General features: G+C 51.1%; 6 protein-coding genes across 6 annotated transcripts; 3 read left to right on the forward strand and 3 right to left on the reverse strand.

The window, feature by feature from the left end:
- Window positions 1–138: 138 nt before the first annotated feature.
- On the forward strand, window positions 139–2,534 carry capA (adenylate cyclase-binding protein). Its single transcript, XM_040896704.1, has 4 exons — window positions 139–400; window positions 537–795; window positions 852–1,153; window positions 1,208–2,534. The coding sequence occupies exons 1-4, from the start codon at window positions 354–356 to the stop codon at window positions 2,181–2,183; spliced, it is 1,584 nt and encodes a 527-aa protein (XP_040754155.1). The 5' UTR covers window positions 139–353; the 3' UTR covers window positions 2,184–2,534.
- Window positions 2,535–3,107: 573 nt separating this feature from the next.
- Window positions 3,108–6,048, reverse strand: P175DRAFT_0499309 (uncharacterized protein). Its single transcript, XM_040896705.1, has 3 exons — window positions 5,938–6,048; window positions 5,382–5,831; window positions 3,108–5,272 (listed from the first exon to the last, which is right to left on the reverse strand). The coding sequence occupies exons 2-3, from the start codon at window positions 5,655–5,657 to the stop codon at window positions 3,194–3,196; spliced, it is 2,355 nt and encodes a 784-aa protein (XP_040754156.1). The 5' UTR covers window positions 5,658–5,831; window positions 5,938–6,048; the 3' UTR covers window positions 3,108–3,193.
- Window positions 6,049–6,281: 233 nt separating this feature from the next.
- P175DRAFT_0408613 (uncharacterized protein) lies at window positions 6,282–6,955 on the forward strand (the record flags this gene model as incomplete). Its single annotated transcript, XM_040893038.1, has 2 exons — window positions 6,282–6,414; window positions 6,483–6,955. Coding segments are annotated over 2 exons (606 nt in total), but the record flags the coding sequence as incomplete, so codon positions are not given.
- Window positions 6,956–7,078: 123 nt separating this feature from the next.
- Window positions 7,079–10,367, reverse strand: P175DRAFT_0514787 (exocyst subunit SEC5; the record flags this gene model as incomplete). The annotated part of the gene is made up of 2 exons (XM_040898822.1): window positions 7,079–7,910; window positions 7,977–10,367. 2 exons carry the CDS (start codon window positions 10,365–10,367, stop codon window positions 7,161–7,163), a joined length of 3,141 nt encoding a protein of 1,046 aa, XP_040754158.1. The 3' UTR covers window positions 7,079–7,160.
- A 430-nt stretch (window positions 10,368–10,797) lies between these two features.
- Window positions 10,798–12,433, forward strand: P175DRAFT_0529845 (isocitrate dehydrogenase (NAD(+)) IDH2; the record flags this gene model as incomplete). The annotated part of the gene is made up of 6 exons (XM_040899731.1): window positions 10,798–10,887; window positions 10,948–11,019; window positions 11,259–11,345; window positions 11,401–11,523; window positions 11,582–12,301; window positions 12,362–12,433. The coding sequence occupies 6 exons, from the start codon at window positions 10,798–10,800 to the stop codon at window positions 12,431–12,433; spliced, it is 1,164 nt and encodes a 387-aa protein (XP_040754159.1).
- A 195-nt stretch (window positions 12,434–12,628) lies between these two features.
- On the reverse strand, window positions 12,629–13,956 carry P175DRAFT_0474211 (uncharacterized protein). Its single transcript, XM_040895199.1, has 4 exons — window positions 13,730–13,956; window positions 13,509–13,654; window positions 13,247–13,439; window positions 12,629–13,169 (listed from the first exon to the last, which is right to left on the reverse strand). The coding sequence occupies exons 1-4, from the start codon at window positions 13,908–13,910 to the stop codon at window positions 12,796–12,798; spliced, it is 894 nt and encodes a 297-aa protein (XP_040754160.1). The 5' UTR covers window positions 13,911–13,956; the 3' UTR covers window positions 12,629–12,795.
- Between the last annotated feature and the right edge of the window lie 126 nt (window positions 13,957–14,082).

Here is a 14,082-nt window from a genome sequence, read left to right on the forward strand (position 1 = left end):
AATGCATGGAACATTCATGGTATTACCACAAGATACACAGAATGCCACGGGAAATCGGCAAATTGCCATATATTGTGGCGTATCGTACGGTAAGACCCACCTTCTGGAGCACTCGGCCTCAGGCACCGGCGTTTAAGGAGCATCGCAGCCTTAAGGATCCCGACACCGTTGCAACTGCTTTGACCTTTTGGATATCTCCAGCTTGTCCTAGTTTCTTGTTTGGACACTGCTGTTTATTGTCTCTGTCTATCTTGCGATCAGTGTGCCTGGTGCCCTCTGCGCACTGCCATTTTCGTTTCCTCTTGGCCCATTGTTTTCACGAGGGGCCCTCCTTGCTTCTGACGACCGGCAAGATGGCAACTGGCAGCCATATGCATAATTTAACCACCCTTATCAAGCGGTAAATTTCCCTATTCATTCGTTATGATTTCTTTCTATACCCCAAGTCCATGCAGCCATGGACTGGCATTCCCTTTAAACTATCCTTCTCCTGACATGGGTTCACTGGTGGACTAATGACGTGTGTATCTAAACAGGCTGGAAGCCGCGACCTCCCGCCTGGAGGATATGGCCATGTCCGTCGATGACCATAATGTGCACAAGGGCCTAGATAGCCCAGCTACGCTGGAGCCACAGTCTCCTGAGCGACCTACACCGGCGCCCGCCACAGCTCCCGCAGCTCCTGCAGCTCCTCCCCTTCCAACCCAGATTGCGGACTTCGACACATTGATCAACGAGGATGTTGGAAATTTCGTGGACTTGGGAAAGAAGATTGGAGGTCTCGTTGAAGAACAGGTATCCCACCGTGAATACAAGGCTCCAATTTAGTGTCTTGCTCATATTTGCCATAGTCTCAAGCTGTTCTCCAAGCTTTCAAGGCCGAGCGCACCTACCTTTACGTTTCCACAAAGGCGAAGAAACCGGACATGCAGCCCCCCGAGCTTATGACTGAACTTCATAATGCGTCCGATTCTATCAACAATATCCGCGAATCCAACAGGGATTCTCCTCTCTTCAACCACCTCAGCGCGGTCGCTGAAGGCATCGTTACCCTCGGCTGGTTTTTTGAGCCCACTCCCGCCGATTTCGTCAGCGACGTCGTTGGAGGCATTCAATACTACGGCAATAAGGTGTTGAAGGAATACAAGGAGAAGTATGCTCGACCGGCAAACCCCGGGCTGCAAGCTGGATACTAACAAGTATACAGGGATCGTACGCATCTCCAGTATATCCAAGCATACTATCAGATCTTCAAGTCGCTTGCCGCATATCTCCGGAAGCATTACCCCAAGGGTCTGACCTGGAATGATAAAGACGGGATCGATGCACAGGAGGCCCTGCGACAGGTTAAAAGTAGCTCTGGCACTCCCGGTGCAGTTGCTGCTCCACCTCTACCCCCAGTGCCAACTCTGAATGTACCTGGCGGTGCTCCTCCTCCGCCACCACCACCACCACCACCTCCTCCCCCCCCAATGATCCCTGAGCAAGAAAGCTCATCCTCGGACATGTCCGCTGTGTTTGCCCAGCTGAACCAAGGGGACGCCGTTACCTCGGGCCTCCGCAAGGTCGACAAGTCCGAGATGACACACAAGAACCCCAACCTGCGCGCCAGCTCCATCGTCCCCGGGAGCCCAAGCACGCGGTCCAAGTCTCCCGCACCAAGCAAAAAGCCCAAGCCAGAGAACATGCGCGTGCGCAAGCCCCCCCGTAAGGACCTCGAGGGCACCAAGTGGCTCGTCGAGAACTTTGAAAACCCAGGAGGGATTGTCGAGATCCCCGCGAAACAGAACCAATCCATCCTCATCTCGCGGTGCAACAAGACCATCATCAAGGTCTCCAGCAAGGCTAATGCAATTGCCATCGACAACTGTAGCGGCCTTTCCATCATCGTAGACTCCCTTGTCAGCAGTCTCGACGTCGTCAAGTGTACCAAGTTCGCCCTGCAGATCGACGGCATGGTCCCTACTCTGCTGCTCGACCAGGTCGATGGCGCAACCATCTACCTCGGCCAGCAAAGTCTGGGCACCGAGGTCTTCTCGAGCAAGTGCACCGCCGTCAACATCATGCTGCTCCCCAAGGAAGGAACCGACGAAGACACCAAGGAGTGCCCTGTTCCCGAACAGATCAAGACTTACATCAAGGACGGTGTTCTCTGCAACGAAATTGTCGAGCACGCGGGTTAGTTTGGAGCTCGTCCATTTTGGGATGTATTTTGCCCGTGAGTTGAGTTGCGCCGGGCAATCAATTTATTAACTCAATACTTAATCATTGCTGGCTTAGGCGAAGTACCAAGCGTTTTCGTTGGCTAGTCCTATGTCTCCTACAGCGGTATGCAGATAGATAGATCTACCCTAGTTCGAATTCATATATAAACCTCTCCGCATTTTTATTTCTTTCTTTCTTTCTTTCTTTCTTTCTTTTTGAAGGCTTATTCTTGCCAGCTGCTGTACATACATACCTATAAACTTAGTACGTATTCCTAGAAACTCTAGGAAAGGTGGTTGGTTACACACACACACACACATATATATATAACTATATGCATATAGGTTTTTACTTGAATAATAATTTAATTATTTTTGTATTGTTTTCTTTACTTTGAATATAATTAAAATGAATGCTAAATGGATTTGACGAAGCCAATTATTATTCCAATTCCAACAAGCAATCGCCCAATAAATCAAGACCACCTTGCTAGGAGATATCCAAGCCCAAAACACCAACAAAAGGTAAATAACTGAAGGTAAATACCGGAAAGAGAGGAGAAGAAAGAAAACAAACAAGGATGTTTTCAAAAGCTCCCGAAACCCGCAATAGTTGTCTGGGAATGAATGCTCAAATATTCCCAACCTGCGAAATAGGTATTATTATATTAGAATTGGGGATTTCCTGTGCGCCTGGTCCTTTTAACCTTCAAACGATGCTTGATGTCAGAAGGTCAAAAAAAAACAAGGGTAAATAAATCTGAAAGATGAACCTGCATCTTGTGGAGGGGTAATAATACTGTGTGGATGTTGTTAGTCCGGTCAAAAGCATTGTGCTCTGATTTAGTAGACACCGCGAATGAAATGATATAAAGATGAAAAAAAAAAAAATTTACAAAAGTTATGAAACTGTAAGCAGTTTTACCAGTTGCTGTGGCATGAAGATGAATGTCAAAAGTATTGGGAGAGAGAGGGTGGCTCTGCCCACGTCAGGAGGGATTATCTGTATAATCTTGATTATGGACATCGAGTCCCCGAAGTCGTTTGGCGAGCAGGCTTTCTCCTACTTCAGAACTGCCAGAGGATCCGAACTGGTAACCACCGTACCCAAGGTCCCCTTTACTAAGCTTATTATATAGCTCGGGTTCGGTAGGCCGCCCGTCAGTGGGCTCGCTGTCATGTAATCTAAAAAGATCGTTCCGGATGGACGGAATCGGTTGAAAGGGGTGGTGGGCCGGCCGTTCGGCCGGAGAAAGATTTTCCTGTGCAGGAGACATTCTTCTTTGTATAGGGCTAGGGATTGCGAACAGTTTTCTGGAGATGGCATTGGAATCCCCAAAAGGTAGGCCATTCGAAGGGTTCTCACTCGGGGATGTGCCAGTCATAATAAGGTCTTGCCTGATGTCTGGTCTTCGGGATCCTTGGTCTGCTCCGCACTTTGTGCTCACATGGAGAGGGTGTTGCTCTCGAGACGGCTTATAGGATGAGTATCGTGGCTCCGGGAGCTGGATTTCATTACGGAGCTTTTCCTTTCCGTCTGGTACGCGGTTCGCAAATACAACGCGGATGCTCGAATGGAGATAATAGCGGCCCTTGGAAGGGCAGCAGATATTCAAATGAATTAAATATCGAAGAACCGGTTTGTCTTGAGGGTCTTCGGAGTTGGTTAAAGAGGCTTCTGGACGATCGGTTCCATAATTGGTTCGTGCAGACAGTGGCATGTCGATGGTTGGACCTGCCGAGTAACTTCTTTGTCGGATGAATGTCTTGCTTCCAGGTTCCATATCACTTAGATCGTAAGGAACGAGGAATAATTTTACGGCCGTCTTGTTCGGGTTTTTGATCATAACCTGCAGCTGGCCTTGTTGCGGTATGCGGTAAGATCCACCGGGAGGGCATTTGGGTGACTCTGCCCGTCTCTGCCTCTTCTCCCGTCTGCGCAGAGCATCTTGATCGTTTGCCTTAGAATGGATGTTGTCTGTAGGTTGATCAGAACGAGGTCCCACCGGGCTTTGATGGCGCCTGCGACGTCGACTGTGGCTCGAGGTGTCCCGAGGAAGGGAGTTTTCAAGATCGATCAAACCAACATACGGGCTAGGGCTGTCATCTGAGATGGAACGTCCCGGCCCGGAGGTAGGGTAGCTGTAGAAGACCGCAGGAAATGGAACGGTGGCATGTGGGGGACACTTGAGACTGGCTTTGCATTTGCCTTTCCCCAGCACCCCGATTTGGGCTGTGAAGTCTAGCGGCTTCGAGGGATTCATTGACATCCTTCCGCGAAGGATTGACTCCTCGTATGGACCAACCATCGGTGCATGGGCTCTGGAAGACAAATCGGAGGCGAACGAGGGTCTTCGCGGGCGAGGTAACGAGGTTTGGAAGGACGACGCAAGCTGGAGGGTGTACGCCGACGTTAACGATCGTCGAGGGTGACGAGGTTGACAAGCAATAGGGGCGTTCCAGTGCACCGAATGAGATTCTGGCGCCTGGGCTTGGGAGGAAAATGATTGCAGGTTTCTGAAGGTTTCCGGAGGCAAAGTGCGCCGACGATTAGCCTTGTCTAAGAAGTTGGGGTGATTGTTGGAGTCTGTTCTGGGGGAGAAGTCCAAGTCGGTATTATTTGCTTGGTGGACTAAAGGACTCGTGGGAGCCTTCAAGACATAACTGGAGGAAAATGAACTGATTGATGGAGATCGGGGGCTGTTTGCCTCGGCGACTTGGTGACCTAAAGTCCGTCCTGGTGCTGTCTGGGTCCGTAAAGGAAAAGACGGGGCAGTGAACCATGGCGTGGTTGGGGAGGATCCTAGCAGAGAAAACCGGGGGGTATCATTGGACCGAGGGATGGGCGATTGTGGTAGGGGAGGTGGTTGTTGGAGTTGAGGAGTCCCTTCTCGAAAATCACCAGAATGGAGGGCGGAGCGAGGACGCTCTATTTCCGCTGGCGATGCGAGCTCCTGTTCAGCGTGATGGCGGTCTTCCGAGGGGCTTCCTTTGGGGTTCTGTTCTCTCGTTCCTGGACTTTCTTCTCGTGGATTGGGTTCGCAGTAGTGACCGGCACTGTCTCCAAACTAGACATTGTTCACATTAGATTAGGGTCATTTCCTCGAAGAATGGGAGTTGGGGGGGGGGGGGGGGGGAACAACTAGTACACCCACGCCATCTCTTGCCTCGACTTACCGAACGTTGGGAGGAGCGTTTGGAGGGTTCTGCACTCTTGATATAATGGATTAATTCCTCCCGATCATGTGCACGCAATCGTGTTAGGTCCAGATCTAACGGAGGACGGTCGTCAAGAAGATTGCCACTCTGCTCGGGCGGTTCCAGGCCGCTATGCACTTCATGATAATCTACCCAGCAGCAGGGGTCATTTCGACGTTCATGAAGCGTTATCGGCCGGTCATCCGACCACAAGTCATAGAACTGTTGACGATCGGGATCTTGAAAAATAGGCATGGTGACCCAAGAGGTCAAACATCGCAACCGAAACGGTTTAGTTAGACAAGAGAGCGGGCGGCAGTGCGATAAGGTGAGGAGGGGCTCAAGAATGAGGAGGGGGTGGATAAAGAGAGCCCGAGGAAGTGGGAGATTATAGATGAAGATGAGGATAAAGGATTAGAGATGAGAGAGCTGGATGGTTAGCAGAGAAGAAGGTGAAATCGAGGAAGAAAGGAAGATTTTATGAATCATTCTTTGGGCGGGAGGACGGATTCGACATCAAGAGTCACACACTCACCTCCACTTTTTCTTGGGTTGGTACATACGGGACAGAGTACAACGGCAGGAATACCTGAACAGCTCATCTTACAGCATGAATGACTTTCCTCTTCCGACCTTCCGAGGTTCCATCTCTCTAGTTATAGAAGAGAATATACAGGAAAGCAAAAGATCTTTAGACCCTTCCCTACCTAGGTACCTAATCTAATGCCTCAGGTACCTAGGTTAACCCACGCTAACCCAATCCGGACTTTCCGATGGAAATTCTTATCGTCAGTTTTTCACCTGGAAAGAAATCTTCACTTTCCTCCCCCCCCCCCCCAAACCACCATTCATTCCATTTGAAAAAGTAAAATGGCACCCAAACGCTCCCGAGACGCCGATGGCGAATCTCCAGCAAAACAACCCCACCCCGAAGAAGCCCAAGCAAAGAAGCGCAACAAGGGCTTTAGTGTCGGTCCTGCCAATCTACCTGATGGAACCTATCGCCGAAAAGGTACCACCCCACCATCTATCTATCTATCTATATGGATGTATGGATATGCTAACGAATTCCCCGTCCAGCCCAAAAAATCAAAGCAGACCTCATCCAAAAAGCCAAAGTGAAAAAGGCCTACGCAAAAGTCAAAGCCGAACTTGCCACGGTCCCATCCAACCCTGCCTATCTTACCCGAGAAGACGACGACGAGAACAACAGGAACAACCCCCCAGGTCTAGAACTCCATCCGGATCGATTGGCGATGCTCAACGACCCCCCCGCGGAGCAAGCACCGAGACCGGAGCGGTTGCGGTCCAGAGGGCGCGATAGAGAAGGACAAGGACGCGGAAACCGGAAACCCAAACCATCTGCGTTTTCGAGGGAGATGGAGATGGCAGAGAAACGGAAGCAAGAGGTGGAGAAGAGGAGAGAGGCCCGCGAGTTCCGGGAGAAGGATAGAGAGGCGATGGCGAGGGCGAAACGGCCCGATCAGTTTGGGAAGAGGAGGCTCGGCCGGGAGAGTAAAGTGTTGCTGGATCGGGTTCAGCGGTTGGTTGGGAATGGTGCGAATGTGTAAAAAAAAAAAAAAAAAAAAAAAGTGTACTAGTATAACGTGATACCCACTGAGAACGGTTAACTATTGTTTGTTTGCTTACTTTACTTCTTTTGGGAATGGTGCACACGGAAGAATAGATTGGGTTCATAGACTCATAATGATAATGATGATATATATATATATATATTAGGTATGTTGAGAATCATAGCTACGATGATGATGATGATGACGGTGCAGCTGTTTTTTGGCTCGCGCCGCTTCTGGGCCTCCTAAAGCAAGCAAATTCACCCCGCGTGCGCTCTCGCAGTCGCTTCAAGATGCCTCTCATTTCCCCCAGTTCCGCCTGAAGGCGGGCACGCGCTTCATGCGTGGTTCGACGGTCTAATTCTACATAGATCTGGCTTTGGATGGCAGCGGCTTCGGTCGAAGAGTACTGGGACATCGTCTGCGCGATAAATTCCGTGTCGAGGGTGGCCTGGATCAGAGCGCCAAGGGAATACGTAGACCGTTGGTTGAAAGCATTGAGGAGCGACGTAGAGATCTGCGTCAACAGGTGCGTCAAGATGATCGATAGCAGTGGTGACTGCCCCGCGGAAGACGCCCGGCTGGACGGCGAGGATAATGTCGAAGGGATAGTAGTGGAGATCTCCGTGTGGACAAGCACCAGCGTCAGCATGGTGTTATAAACATAAGGACGAACCTGCTCCGGTCGACTGTTTGAGGGTTCCCAATCGGCCGCAGAAACCCCCTCGGAGATCATTTGGCTGAGTGCGCTAACGGTTGGTTTCGTGTATAACTGGAAGAGACGGGATTCAATCTTTTCAAGCACTTGACGGATAGCATTGGCCTCATCAGTCAGCTTCACCGAGAATGATGTTTCGAAATTGGCCACAAGCTGGGGAACAAGGTCGGCTTGGAGAGCCTTGATATTCGAAAGCTTAAGAAGGATTCGGACATTCTATATAGTTCAGTTGAGGTACTAGTATTTAAACCAGGCATATAGGGAGAAAAAATCGTCACTTACTCTGTTTCGAGAATCCACAGTGTCTGCCGCAAGGAGGGCCGATGGTCCATCAGCCCTGTTACGGCTTGACGCGGACACGGTCCACCCATCACTTTCCTCCGGGGCTGCCGGGTTTTCGGCGTTCTCCACGAGATCGCTGAGGGCTTTGTCCACACTGGATACGAACTCGTGCCGCACCATTTGAAGCAGCTTGGTGGGGGGTTGGGTGACCACCGCCACTGCGCCAGGTTTTGCCATTGCCTCCGAGATATAGAGAATCTTTTGTACGCCAGCCAGCATGGCGTTTTGGAAATTGACGAAAAGGCCAGGCATCCTTGTCAGGTCCCTGCGCCTTGGGTCCCGAGTCCAATCTTCTAGCAGCTTACAGACTTCTGCGTCTTTCGCCCAAGCGGAACAGGTAATACGCACAGCACGGTCACGTACAACACTGACCAGGGTTTTGAGAAGATCACGAGTATTACCGCCGCTCGCGACTGGCTCCAGAGCCGCCATTTCCCCCGCTGCTGCACCGATTATGACGAGGAATTGGCCCAAATAGTGAACCCCACTCAGAGAATTAGAGAAAGGCGGCCAAAACGCATATCCCTCCCATAATTCACCGCGTTTAGGAATGGGGAACGGCATGTTCTTCGGATCGAGTTTGAACCGAGACTCTGTGGGAGTGACCCCTAAGCTGATCGGGCTACTAGGGCTGGGAGGCGAGATAGGGGAGGTAAGGAGAGAAACATCGTCCACGGGCGGGTCACCAAACAACGACAATACGCTTTCACGAATCAAGTTGACCAGCTCAACCACACCCTGTTGCAGATCCCTTGTGTCAGCGGATGAGAATTTGTGATGCCTTCGGCTTTCGCCCTCGAATCCGGTTGGGAGAAGCTTTTGCTTGGACCCATCAATGAAGGCCTGGGCTACCTCCCAGAAATCCAAGACTTCGCCGAGCAGACCTCCTTGGGACGATAGCAGCTTGTTCAAATATGCATTGACACATTCCCAGAGCTCAATGACTTGGTCAGTATCAAGCATCGGCGGAAGGCCCGCTTGGCCGTCATAAGGCGTCCGCCGTAGGAACGATGCCACATCCTGAGGGTTCGGTTGCTCCCCACTGGCAAGACGGCGCCTGAGAATTTCAATTTCGCCCTTGCAGCGCTCACAGAAAGAGGTGATCTTTGTTCTCAGGAAATCGTAGCGACTGAGTAGCCAAACCCAGATGGGGTTGTCCTCCACCCCCAACTCCAGCAGGGCCCCAATCAATTCCATGTGCTCCTCGACAGATCCCGATGCGGTGACCCTGGTCGATGTCGTGGGCGCTTCGCTGAGGCGCCTCCAAAGATCACGCTTGAACGTTTGGATCTGTTGATCTACGTCAATCCACATCCTTCCTAGGGCTAGGATGATGTGGGTTTCGTCATCCGTCAATGGCTGGCGCTCGCTTGTCGCCATGTCCGCAATATTTTTGGCATTCTGGGTCAGAGCCCGCGCCTTGCGATACTGTTCAAATACCGACTCATAGTCTCTTTGTTTGATAGATTTCGAAAGAAGCCCTCCTATCTCGTAGACCTCTCGGTGCTTTTCCATGCTGTCCACGACGGACTTGAGTACTTGTTCGCGTTCCCGACCACCTAGAGCCGGGCCCCAGACTTCCTCCGCCTTCACAGAAGCTTCTACCAGAGGCACTCGAATACCCTTCAGGCCATAGTCGCTCTCCTTCACCAGTGCATTCTTCCGCGGACCGACGTCTCCGCCGGAAGCTTGAGAGATGCTCGGCTTCGCTCCCGATATGTTCCGGAAGTGTCCCGACCTACGGTGAGCTTGCTGACTTACTAACTCTTGCTCCTTGCCCTGGTTCCTCATTTCCGTGTACACGCTGTCAATTGTGGCCTTGGCGCGAACGAACCGCTCGAAATTCGCTTCGACGAGCACTTTCAGGGAGGCAGATTTTTGGTCGATTGATTGCGAGAGACAGTCGAGTCCATCAAGAAGGGATTGGATGGACGCATCCGAGTGGACTTGCGATAGAAACAGGGCGGGGGAGAACGCAGTGGAGGACAGAAGGAATCGGTTTCGCAGACGGGTGTCGTCGTCGACAGGTAACCCTCGTTTTCGAAGAGTATCGAGAACACTGCCACTCGTCCCTAGAGGATCGGGTTCATCAACTTTGAGGTTATCCCTTCCACTACTTCCTTTCAGAGATCCCAGGCTAAGACCCCTCCGCGAGCTGTTGCTCCGCTCCAGCACCAGGTAGCCGGATTTCGAACCCCGGCGCTGCAGGGTCTTTTCCTCCTCCTGCTGCTCGCCCTCCTCCTCCAAATCACTTTCATCAAGCTCCGCGGGCCATTCTTCTGGATATGCCGATGGCAAGTTATAGAAATGCGCGACATCGGCGTCAGTCATTCTGCGGAGAGCAACGGCTAGGAGTGAGCTCCACCAAGGGTGCCGGGAAGGGGGGATAGGAAGCAACGGCGAAGTCGCATACAGGACACACAAGAAAGGGGAAATTCAACGATAAAGAAAACCACAAGAGAGCAGAAAAGAACACACACTCGGTAGTCAGAATAAAACTGAAGAATAGTAGCGTGAAAACCACGCAAGTAGTCAAGATAACTTATCTGATCAAAACCCAGATACTGTCTGTCCACAGTGGCTCTTTTAAAGTGGACACTCCACTCTCTTTTCTATCCCGGTCGGATCGGCTGCTGCGGTACCGATTGAAACCTTCAACCCTCTCTCTCTCTCTCTCTCTTCTTCCTCTCCTCTCTACTCACTCCTCTCTTTACATCCCATTCTCTTTTCCCTTTTCAGCTCTTCCAGGGACCCCGTCACAATGATTGCTACCAGGAATTTCGCTGCTCCTGCCCGCCAATACTTGCGGTCAACCCGTGTGGCCCCCAGTCTTGCGTCGCCTCGATTCCAGGTAATAAAAGTCCATTTCGCGGTATGGTGAAGTCTCTGTATGAGCTAACTTGCGATCTAGCTCCGCCGTGGCTACGCTTCGACTGCTGATGATGATCGAGTCGCCAAATTCAAGGGTCAGAAGGGTCCTGATGTATGTTGCGCTGAATATTTAATTTATTGCTTTCTCTTTTCTTCTTTTCTTCTTGTTCCTTTGGTCCGGTGCGGTGGTATCCGTCGCTCGCAAAGAGCCAAAAAAAAAAAAAAATGAACATCGTTTCTTTTCAACCAAATGGATCAAGGGAATAATTAGAAGAATTACAAGGATTTTCCATCTTTTTTTTTTTTTTTTTTTTACAATTCAAAGCGATTCTAACTTGTTCGTGTTGACAGGGCAAATACACTGTGACTTTGATCGAGGGTGATGGTATTGGTCCTGAGATCGCCCAATCCGTTAAGGATATCTTCGCTGCTGCTAATGTAATGCTTCCCACTTTTTCGTGATTTTTTACGGGTTGTGCTAATTCACCTACAGGCGCCTATCAAGTGGGAGCCCGTTGATGTCACTCCCATCCTGAAGGACGGAAAGACCGCCATTCCCGACGACGCCATCGCCAGCGTGCGCAAAAACTATGTCGCTCTCAAGGGCCCCCTTGCTGTATGTCGTGTGAATTCTTGCATCTGTTGTGAAGCGCATTACTAAAGCGACCTTTTAGACCCCCGTTGGAAAGGGTCACGTTTCTCTGAACCTTACTCTTCGCCGTACCTTCAACCTCTTCGCCAACCTGCGTCCCTGCCGCTCTGTTGCTGGTTACAAGACTCCCTACGACAACGTTGACACTGTGCTGATCCGTGAGAACACTGAGGGTGAATACTCTGGCATTGAGCACGTCGTCGTCGATGGTGTCGTGCAGAGCATTAAGCTTATCACCAAGGAGGCCTCCGAGAGAGTGCTGCGCTTCGCCTTCCAGTATGCTCGCTCCATCAACAAGAAGAAGGTCCGCGTTGTGCACAAGGCCACTATCATGAAGATGTCCGACGGTCTGTTCCTCAACACCGCCCGCGAAATCGCCAAGGACTTCCCCGATATTGAGTTCGATGCTGAGCTGCTGGACAACTCCTGCCTGAAGATCGTTACCGACCCCACTCCTTACAATGACAAGGTCCTTGTCATGCCTAACCTGTACGGCGACATTCTGTCCGATATGTGCGCTGGCCTGATCGGTGGTCTTGGTTTGACCCCCTCTGGTAACATTGGTGACGAGTGCTCCATCTTCGAGGCTGTCCACGGTTCCGCTCCCGACATTGCCGGCAAGGGTCTTGCCAACCCCACTGCCCTGCTTCTCAGCAGTATCATGATGCTGCAGCATATGGGTCTCACTGAGCACGCTTCTCGTATCCAGAAGGCCATTTTCGATACCCTGGCCGAGGGCAAGGTAAGCTTCTTATTTTCTTTTTCTTTTTCTTTTCTTCGGCAGCTAACGTATGCTTTACAGTCCCTCACCGGTGACCTTGGTGGCAAGGCCAAGACTCACGAATATGCCGGCGCTATTATCCAGCGCCTGTAAGGGATGCGGTCCATGTCTGTACTATTATCCCTCTCTTGTCTCTTTTTAGCCTGTGAATGAATTTAGACTAAATGTAGTGATCTACTATACGTACCGAAATATACTTAGATTCGATTTGTTTTGAGTTACTTGTTCTTTGCCCTTGGCGGGTAAAAACCCTTTGCCAACGTTGTAGGTCCCGAAATTTAGGGGAGTAAATAAATTAAAGTCATATCTCTATGTTAGAGACGAGGTCATAAAATTTGTACTTCGAGGTATTGCACAAGATAATCCCCGCGAAAACGCCTGCGCCTTATATTCCAAGGTATCAAAGTTGTAAACCCGCATTCAAAACATACTAGTACAAGGTCGCGGTGAGTAGGTCAGTTTTGACGTCGTCGACCAGTCCTCCTTATGGCCCCGGCTCCCCTCCTATCCCCTCGTTTTGATCGGGATGTCTTAGCCCGTGTACTGCGGCCTGTTGGGGAGCCACCAGTCTCTTCTTCGTCGTCGTCGTCGTCGTCGTCGTCGTCTTCTTCTTCTTCTTCTTCTTCTTCGCTCTCTTCTTTCGCACCGTCACTGCCCTCTTCATCGCCATCTTCCTCTTCTGACTCGCCATCCTCATCGCCCGTTGCCGAACCTTTGCGACGAGGCTCAACCTCGAGCTGAAGGCGTGAAGACCGCGTGCCCCGAGTAGCTGCACGACCGCCACGACCCGGTTTTCTTCCTCGTGATGGCGCCGGTGAGGAGCGGGGTTCTGTGTGTTAGTATCCAGAGTCAGTATGTCAGCCATAACCAAAAAATGTGAAACCGAGCCATTGAGGGAATACAAACCATCTGTGTCGGCCACTGTGCTCCCCCTCCTTGACTCTGCTAGTCCACTTGGTGAGGGAGACGGCGATCCCTCCATTGCTAGTCTCCTTTCAAACATCATCTCACCGTACTCATCTTCGGGAAGTTCGAAGGGACAGTAGATGTCTTTCGGGGCTTCGACGTCATCGGAGGCGTCTGTGATGAGCGAGTCTTCCTACAAAGGGACCCAGGATCAGTGGCGGCGCAAGGAAGATAACAGCAGGACATCACATAGCGGACGTACCCTTTCGTCCAGCGCTGGTAAATTGTACAAGGTCCCTAGCTTTTTCCAGATCCCAGGTATCCGCGTATGCTCTGCGTGGGAAGGCGCATAGCCTTGGCTCTTCATGAACTCGGAGATTGCGACCATTCGAAAGTGTTTATGCATACCTAGATGGCAAGGAACCTGTTAGCATACTCCACCCTATGCCGGGGATTTAAACCCCGCAATAGACGCGTACGCACCCACAGGCTTCCATTTAATGATTCCTTTCAGCAAGGCCGTCTCCTGCTCGTCTGTCCAAGGGTCCGCTACTGGGTCATAGCTCGGGGTGCGCTGGGGGGCATTGTCACCCATCGGAGTGTGCACGGGAGACTGCGCATTCTCCGCCTGCGCAGTAAGCTTGGGTTTCTTTCTTGGCGGCATTGAGGATTGGATTCCCTTGTTGAACTTTTGAGCTTCTAGAACCGGAGACAGAGATAGGACGACGTAATTCCGGGCACTGCAGACAGCGAATTCCCTTCAGGTTCCCGAATCAGAAGCGGTGAGCCAGGCGGAAGCCCGGGGAGTATCACGCTAGCCCTGTTGTGGTTAGCGC

This window comes from Aspergillus ochraceoroseus, assembly GCF_002846915.1.
Source record: "Aspergillus ochraceoroseus IBT 24754 chromosome Unknown P175scaffold_2, whole genome shotgun sequence".
Taxonomy (NCBI): Eukaryota; Fungi; Ascomycota; class Eurotiomycetes; order Eurotiales; family Aspergillaceae; genus Aspergillus; species Aspergillus ochraceoroseus.